This window comes from Hetaerina americana, unplaced genomic scaffold (genome assembly GCF_022747635.1).
Source record: "Hetaerina americana unplaced genomic scaffold, ioHetAmer1.1.p SCAF_45, whole genome shotgun sequence".
Lineage (NCBI taxonomy): Eukaryota > Metazoa > Arthropoda > Insecta > Odonata > Calopterygidae > Hetaerina > Hetaerina americana.
Window position 1 is genome coordinate 4216495 of NW_027287041.1, and position 9118 is coordinate 4225612.

Sequence of the window (9118 nt, forward strand, 5' to 3'; positions counted from 1 at the left end):
GAAATAGCTGTGAGAAGTCTAACATTCATGAAGGCAGGCAGTGCAACTTGATTCATATGTGGTGTTTGAAAGAATTCAATCATGGTAATGCTTGCATATGAATGGCTTTCAATTTATTTTGGGGTGTTCTTTAGCCGGAACTTTACGATACAGAAGTGGCCAGAGGAGGTAACTAAAGCATTTAAAAATATTTTTGTCAGCAGCAACCATTGAAAATTCAAAGTGGTATGGGTGATAGATTTTCGAATGGCAAATTTAGTAAATTTCTTACTGATAGAGGAATAAAATCAGCACTTGTATTTAAAACAACATTGCAATGACTATCCTCAAATGCTAAAATTAAATAAAATACTGAACCAAGAACTATGTTGATTATCTCTGCAAATTAATGCAAACTTATAATAATAGGGTTAATTCCAAATTATTTAATGAACTTAGTGACATGAATTAAAAAGGCATTTACACTTGATAGCAGGAGAAAAACCAAATTTGTTGAATGTTTCAAATATTCAAATCAGCCATTTATTGAGGATTAGTGAAAAACAGTTTCCATTTGCAAAAGTTAGCATACCAATTTCTACCAGGGAAGTGTTTTGTCACTAGAGTAGATCCAGACCTACACCAACACATGTTGCAAATGGCATTTACAAATTGCCAACTGAAAAAAGTTATTTGCATTTTGATTTTACATATTCTTGATACATATCAACTGATAGTTCATAATTACTCATAAGGAAACACTGAGGGCAGTGAAAAGGCTTTTGCTGATGAGAAAGTGTATCTCCAACAGTGATGAGACCATCTTATCTTGTTCCAGCAACTGATCCTTTCCCGGGCATCCTTCATCCCATCCGAATCTTAGTTATACACTTATCCTTAATTTCCAATTCTTAATTTAAAAACAAGCAGAATTCTCCATTATTCGAAGGGTCCTGCAAGATCAAAGAAAAGCATTACATCTGCAAAGATGGTTTCATAACTCCATAGTTATAACGACTGATAGAATTGTTTACGTTCTCCTAATCACTAATGCAAACTGAGGTATATAAACTGCAGTCATTAATGGTCACAATAACTCAAGTGAGGTGATAGGATAACAAAATAGAAAGTGCAAATACATTTTAAGAGGGAAGATAATAAAAATTCAAATGGCTAAGTTCAACTGTGAACAATACCAATTTCAAAGCACAGAGTGCTAACTATGCAAACAACATGAATATGAACACTCACCAAATTCTCTGCTTCATCATTGCTGGACCAGTCACCTTGAATTGATTTGAGCATTGGCAATTCTACATCCTTTACAGGAGCAACAGAGCAACCACTAGAAGTGTGAACCTCCTCTTTGACAAGGATCACATCATCTCAGACATTCACAGTCTTATTCTTTACAGCATCACTGGCAATTGCATCATCAGCTATCTATTTTCAATCTCACCAGACAACTGAGACAGCATAAAAATGGCAGACATTATGCACTTTAATAATGGCAGATGATAAAAATTTCAAAAAAAATTATCACATTGACATATCTTTTGAGCTTGAGAAAACTGAGCAGCTGTAGAAAACCTAATTAATATCAGAGACTTTAATCATTAACTTTGGGAAACAATATTTTTTTAAAACTTCAATGCATTGTTGCTGAATTCTTTGAACTAAATCTGGATTTATTGTCACTAATAGCGACCATGAAATTTCTTCATGTGGCCACTTTATAACTGTCATTTATCCCAAATGCTTTTATTTGATGCATATGATTAACAGATGCCACAGGGTGTGGACCTCATTGTTGTCCTCTGGTGGGGTGATCCATGTGGCCAGGCTTGCCGAGCAGTGCCAATAACTTCTTCTCCAGTGCCATCATTGGTGCTGTTGGTAGTGGTGTTACCGGTCTTGCTGACTTACCGGGCTGGATTTGCGATTGCCTAATGATCTGCATCTCTTGAGATAAGGCCTGAAATTGTGTCTGCAGGGCTAGAGCCAATGCGGGTGGATCCTGCTCCCCCATGCTCAGCTTTGGTGACTTGTTCCTTGGTTCAGGAGATGGTGAAGACATGCTTGGCTGTGGATGGGATGTGTGTCTAACTTCTGGATGCTTTGCTTGTCCCCGGGTGTTTCTTGGACTGAAGATGGGTGAGGTCAATTGGTTTGACATGTGCATGGTGGGGTAACCACCACATACAATGGAGAGAACTGGAGGCACTCTCCCTCTCAGAACCTATTCCACCAACTGACCAACTCAGGCCTTGTCTCACCTATATATCCACCTGGTTCCCAAATCTGAGGCTGAGCAGACTGGATTTGGGAGCCCCCATCATAACCACCGCTGAGCATTAGGGAGCAGGAGCCACCCGCATGGGCTCTAGCCCTGCAGACACAATTTCAGGCCTTATCTGGATATTTGGAGGCTATTGGGGGCCAGTTCCTTTCTCTGCTCCGGTTACGGTTTCCGATGAAGACCTGGTACCCAAAAATCACTTTAGCTTTAATGGAAATGCAGGTGTACAGAACACCTTGCCTGGGACTAAAACCCGGGACCCTCTGGTCAGCAGTCCAATGCTCTACCAACTGGACTACAGCAACCCACACATACATACATACATATATATATATATGAAAGTAGTTATTAAGGAAAGAAAGAAGAGTTTGGGTAGGGGAGTTTTGAGGGGAGAAGATCTATGTGTAGAATAGGAAATTGACAAGGTGGTAGGAGGATATTTAAATGATGACTAAAAATGGACATGATACAATCTTGGAGGTTTAAATGACTGGAGCACCAAATTATGTGGCATCTCATGCTTGTAGGTTTATGCATGTGTTAGTATGTCTGCTTGAGTGTGCATTATTGTATGTGTGTGCTAGTATTACGGTTAGTGTGTTTTTCTCTGCATAGGTGAATGTTTTTGAAAGGGTTTTGTTGTGCATATATATGTATATAATCGCATTTGTCACTGTATTTTTGATAATAATTATATGTGTTAGTATTTCTCATCTACCCTGAAATTTTTTAGTATATCATTCTGTTTGAAATGTTGTTAACTTGGAGAGGGCAATTTTGCACAAAACTTTACAATTGCTATTTATTCAATTTTTAAATAGTATGTACGATATCTCTAAGGATTCTCTTTTACACGTACTTCATTTAGTCAAGACTTCACTCTTGATGAGAATGATTATATTAAATGCTGTCCAGGCTGGCAATACCACTGATCTGAAACAATTGCTTGCCGAAACCAACTTAAGTCCATATTTTAATGACTGGTGGTGTTGACATAACATAAAAGGTAACAAAATTCATGTAAAATGAGGATATAAAATCACTATTGCCATTTTTTGAGGGAGAAATTGTACACAAAACTCTAATTGCTATTTATATTACATCAAAATTGTATGTATACTGTCAGTAAGGCTCCTAAATCACAGTTACCTTGTTTGATGAACATTTCTATCTTAATAAGAATTAAAATGGTAATTGAAGACCCCATTCATATGATTTTTCCCAGTTTTATTATTTTTAAAAGATATTTGTTTAAAGCTGGTTACACCTGTCAAATCAAATTAATTTTATTAATCTATGAAGGCAGCAATGCATTTTCAATGAGATGGCCTTCAAGTGTATAATTTGAACATTCCGAAAATATTTATGATATATTTGCAGTACCCACTACTCCTGCAAAGATTTATTGTATCATAAGTTTGCAAACTTTAAAATTATTTCATTGGTCACATTTTTAAAAGTTTTTTTGCTCAGCTTCAGTTTTTTCTAGGAAGCTATATGAATCTGTTGAGATGTATGTTTAATTTGATAAAAAAGAGTAGGCTGATAACCAATGCAGATATGCTAGTAGAACACAAAAAATATTAATCTTCCGAAACATTTCTGGTGATATATCTCCTCATCACCCATTTGCAGGTAAAAGGACAATTCATTCATTCTGCATATTTTAAGAAATGGAAGTATTTGGACCAGTTCTAATGCATTAGAAACACAAGTTCAACAAGGCGCTGTTATGGAATTTAAGTGATGTATATAATTTCTTCATTAGGAATGATCTGTTATTTCAATGGAATTGCAGGAATACAGCTGCTTTAATGAGGAAAAACCTCATTTAGATAAAGAATTTCCTAAGAATATAAAATGGAATGATACAATTGGGTAAGGTGAAATATTCTGTACCTGGCCCATAGTTGGTATTCCAAACCAAGAAAAATTTAGGGTTTCTGTCTGGATACATATGTCCTTAGACCGGTTTCAACTAAATCTCACAAGTAGTTTGTTTACACATATTGTTGCAGTACATGGATAATATATTTCCTGTTGAAATGAATAAACTTAAATTTCTTGCAGCCCTAGAATTCTTTAATATGGATGCATTTATCCCTGAGGAAATTAATCCAAAGTTAACACAATGTAAAGGGCTCAACTCCTTCAATATGAACCATTAAAAAGTAGGAAGCATAATTAAAACATGATCTTATACCCCTTGGAAATAATCCACTCGAAGGATGGCCATAAGGTGAAGCAATACATAAAACATCAAATTGCCATGTTTTTATTATAAGAAAAGGTGAAAAAGACATACAAGGAATTAGGGATGGGTAATCTCTGGGCAGGGAGAGTGCTGCATTTGCCGAAAGCCAGTTACAAGAAAATGTCCAAACAAATTTAGCAGCAATGTTTCAACAATTCAAGAGGAAATTGACCCATTTTTTGCTATGAATTTTCACAAAATATGGGATATGGCTCCCAAGTCTACCACTAGCAAGAAACAAAACATTCATCAAAGCATTGAATGAAAACCAGTTTTAGTGCCAAAGATATTCAAAAAGTAAAATCTGGTTTGGCAAAGCACCTTTATATCCAATCCCATTTGGAACCCAAAATTTTGAATGTCTAGATATGTGAACCTTCTAGGTAGTCCTCCTATTTCCCCTTCTTCCATCAAGAGATGGTTCTCATGACAGAAATACTACAATGTCACTTTATCCTAAAGGCAAATTCCACAGAAGGTAACATCGTTCCAATGCCTATTTTGGTGCAGAGACAGAACCTTTAAAGTCCTAACATCCCAACCCACTTTCTTTATAATGAAGTCCGCAATACAATCGCCAGAGTTGTACAGAAAACTGGGGATTGCAATTGCAGCGTTCTATTCTTGACATACATTAGAACTTACATAGATACACCTTAATTTCCTCCAAACTAAATGCAGTGTGATTAAAGATGGATATTAGCTAAGTGCAAAACATTTTTGTTGCAAAATTTCAACTGATTCAAGAGGAAGCAAATCTATTTTGTGCTACAATTCAATGAAATTAATAAGGTTTTGGTCCAGCACAAAATGCATCAAAACAGCAGATAAACAAAGTTTTTAAAGCCTGTATTTTGGCAGTAAGAAAACCAATATCAAATGCTTCCAGTTTGGCAAAGGGAATTTATATCCAAACCCAGTTATTCAAACCCTTATAATGAATAATTTATATAGGAGAAATGAGGTAATCTAGCTCAAAATGTCTAGATAGGTAAAATTTCTCATCGACCCCCCTGTTTTCAGCTCTTCCATAAATACAGGGTGTTCCGGACTGAAATACCTCAATTTCTCATTACTGTGAATAAAACTTCAGCAGAATGTAACTGGGTCCTAATCACTATTTTTGCATTCTCCAAGATCATCCACCAAGAACCAGGGAATACCTTCAATGCATTCCAGTATTAACATAGGGGCATCTATGTAAATATACCTTTACTTCCTCCTAACCAAATGCTGTGATATAGACAGATGCCTTGTTTCATCTTACTTTCATAGGCATCATGCAACAATTCATTCTGCACCAATAAACATTCGTCAACAAACCATGCCCAACTTTGCATATTTTTTCTTCAGCAACAGTCTTAACATCTAAACCCTGTCCATCTTAGACTTTCCACACTTACTGAAGGGCCGAAAAGGAAACATACATTCCAATGTCTCGTTGACAATAAAATTTCTTTTTTCTCTTGGACAACCAACTTTGCAATATCTTTATCTCATCATCGTATTCCTCAAGGAAATAAAAAGCATGTATATTTCTAAACAAAAAGGCAACTTAGTAGATAGTACTGAAATGAACTTATTAATAACTATCCTAGCATGATTGATGTACAAATAGATGAAATATATATATATATATAAGCCTTAAAATTGATTTAACGTTTAGAAGATCCAAAATTGAAAAAATATAGGTATGTTTGAGTTAATGATGAATTAGAAGATTAACATGTAAACAATTATGAAATTATAATTCTGGTTGAAATCGTTTCTTCTTAGATTAATGTTATCATGATGTCCATAATCATGCAGAGATTTTCAACTTTATCAATTATTTTTTATTTAAAAAATTATATAAAACAGGACAATGTCACTGTTAAAGAGTTATAATTTATGTTTTACAATTGGTTTTTCCAGAGTGCAAGTGAATATTTGGGAAGAGTTAAGGAATAACAAATAATTCTCAGCAGTCTAATGCACTTAATACACAATTTTATGTAGCCTAAGCACTCTTCTATTCACAATGCTCCAGGTAGTGAATGATTATTGACATATATTACATTTTTATGATCATTTTGCAGAGTGTGTCATCATGTGCGATATTAGACGACTACGCTGAATGAATGCCTTTGAACACATATGGCACTTGTGTGGCTTTTCTCCAGTGTGTGTCAGCATGTGCCTCTTCAGTTGACTACCCTGAATGAATGCTTTCAAACACATTGTGCACTTGATAGGCTTTTCTCCAGTGTGTGTCATTATGTGTGCCTTCAATTCGCCATTCTGGGTGAATGCTTTTGGGCAGATGTTGCATTTGTGTGGTTTCTCCCCAGTGTGTGTCAACATGTGCCTCTTTAGATGACTACTTAGAATAAATGCTTTTGAACACAGGCTGCACGAGTGCAGGTTTTCACCAGTGTGTGTCTTTATGTGTGACTTTAGTTCACCACTTTGGATGAATGCTTTTGAACAGATGTTGCACTTGTATGGATTTTCCCCAGTGTGTTTCAACATGTGCCTCTTTAGTTGAGTACTTATAATGAATGCTTTTGAACACAGGCTGCACGGGTGTGGCCTTTCACCAGTGTGTGTCTTTATGTGTGACTTAAGTCCACCACTCTGGGTGAATGCTTTTGAACAGATTTTGCACTTGTGCGGCCTTCCACCAGTGTGTGTCAGTATGTGCTTCTTTTGATTACCGCTAAAAGCAAAGGCTTTTGAACAAAAGTCACACTTGTATGGCTTTTCACCAGTGTGTGTAATCATGTGTAAATTTAGGTTACCTCTGGAAGTGAATCCTTTTGAACAGACTTTACACTTGTGTGGTTTTTCACCAGTATGTATCATCATGTGTGACTTTAGATGACTTTTCTGAGAGAATGCCTTTGAACAGATGTTGCATTTGTATGGCTTTTCGCCAGCATGTGTCAACATATGACCCTTTAGACAACTTCTTGTAGCAAATGGTTTAGAACAAATATTACACTTGTGTTGTTTTTCACCAGTATGTGTTAGCATGTGCCTTTTTAAGTGACTTTTGGTAATAAATGTTTTGGAACAGATCTCACATCTGTGTGGCCTTTCTACAGTATGTGTCAGCATGTGCCTCTGTAAAAGTATCTTTCCAGCTAAAACTTTTGAACACAATGCACATTTGAATGGCCTTTCCTCAGTGTGCGTTGACATGTGAATTTTCAGTTTACTGAAATTTAGAAAGTTTTTGGAGCAGAAATCACATTGGTGCGTCTTCTTAAGAGCATGCACTAATTTGACATGACTTGCAAGGTCATGTTTTCTCTTAAATACCTCCAAACAAACATCACACTTGAATTGCATCACCTTGTTAAGGTGTACATGCATTACATGATCTTTGAGAAGGTCCCTTTGTTCAAATACCTTGTTGCAAATTTTACACACATTCAGTTGAGTGGATGAAGCATCTTCTCCTGCATCATCCTGTTTTTGGTGTTTATCTGAAAGATTTGAAGTATAAGTAGATATTCATTAAAAAGGTGCATACATTTATACAATCATACATCTACTCTTGCCTGTACATACTCATCAGTCTAAATATGTATGTTAGCAATGTCAGTTGCAATAAAATCCCAGGAACAAAGCATCTGTCTTCACTTATTGCTGATCTGAATTAGGCCTTTTAGCACTTTGTCTTTTACCTTCATCAGAGTCAAAGTTGCTGTTGTTTCAAACAAAAGCAAGAAATACTTTACTAAGAAATAATAGACATCAAAAACCAAAGAAAATAGTTTAACTGTAAATAATGGACATGTAAAAACAACAAATGAATGGCATTGACATCTTTCACATGATATTTAGATCTTACTTAGGATAAAACATAAGATATTGAAATGGAAAATGGTTGATTTTGGTTATATCATTATAATTCTAAACTGATAACATCTAAAATCAGAATAATCAAGCAAAATTAAGGCATGGCTTGAAAACACAGCAAAATTAATTAAAGATCTAGTCTGAGTAGCTATATAAATAATACTAAATACATTAATAAATAATTGCAAATTGATGATAACATTATCATCTTTTTTGCAGTTTATTATAATATTTTAAATGGCCTTTCAGTTATATTTAAAACAATTTTCAAAAGTTAATGCAGTTTTTCACAATACATTAGAAGTACTGCAGGGGTTAATCAGCAATAGTTCTTTACACCAGAAATAAGCTAAGATGAAGGGATAGCACAGTCCTTCAGCTTTCCTTACCTTCTTCCTGCAATACCTTCTCTCCCAGTCTTACTTTCATCTGAGGTATATCAACATCACAATCATCGTTTATCTCCACTTCCTCCTCAGAGGGCATATTTACTTCTGCATTTGCCAAATGATCCTGCAAGATCAAAGAAAAAATATTACAGATTTTCAGGATATGCATGAAAAATATGTTTTAAAAACATGTTATTTTAAAAATTAAGATTAAAAAATTGTTAACTTGTACACATTATATTAATATATAAAAATAGTATTTTAGCTGATACCTCTTCAAAAAAAATTTTTTTCTTCAAACAATTGACTTGCATTGGTTAGGCTGATATGATTGATATATGCAGAGATTAT

The 9118-nt window shown here is 35.1% G+C and overlaps 1 protein-coding gene across 1 annotated transcript; it reads right to left on the reverse strand.

Moving 5' to 3' along the window:
* Nucleotides 1-6599: 6599 nt before the first annotated feature.
* LOC139693220 (zinc finger protein 431-like) lies at nt 6600-7815 on the reverse strand. The gene has a single exon (XM_071591324.1). It carries the CDS (start codon nt 7713-7715, stop codon nt 6600-6602), a length of 1116 nt encoding a protein of 371 aa, XP_071447425.1. The 5' UTR covers nt 7716-7815.
* Nucleotides 7816-9118: the final 1303 nt, after the last annotated feature.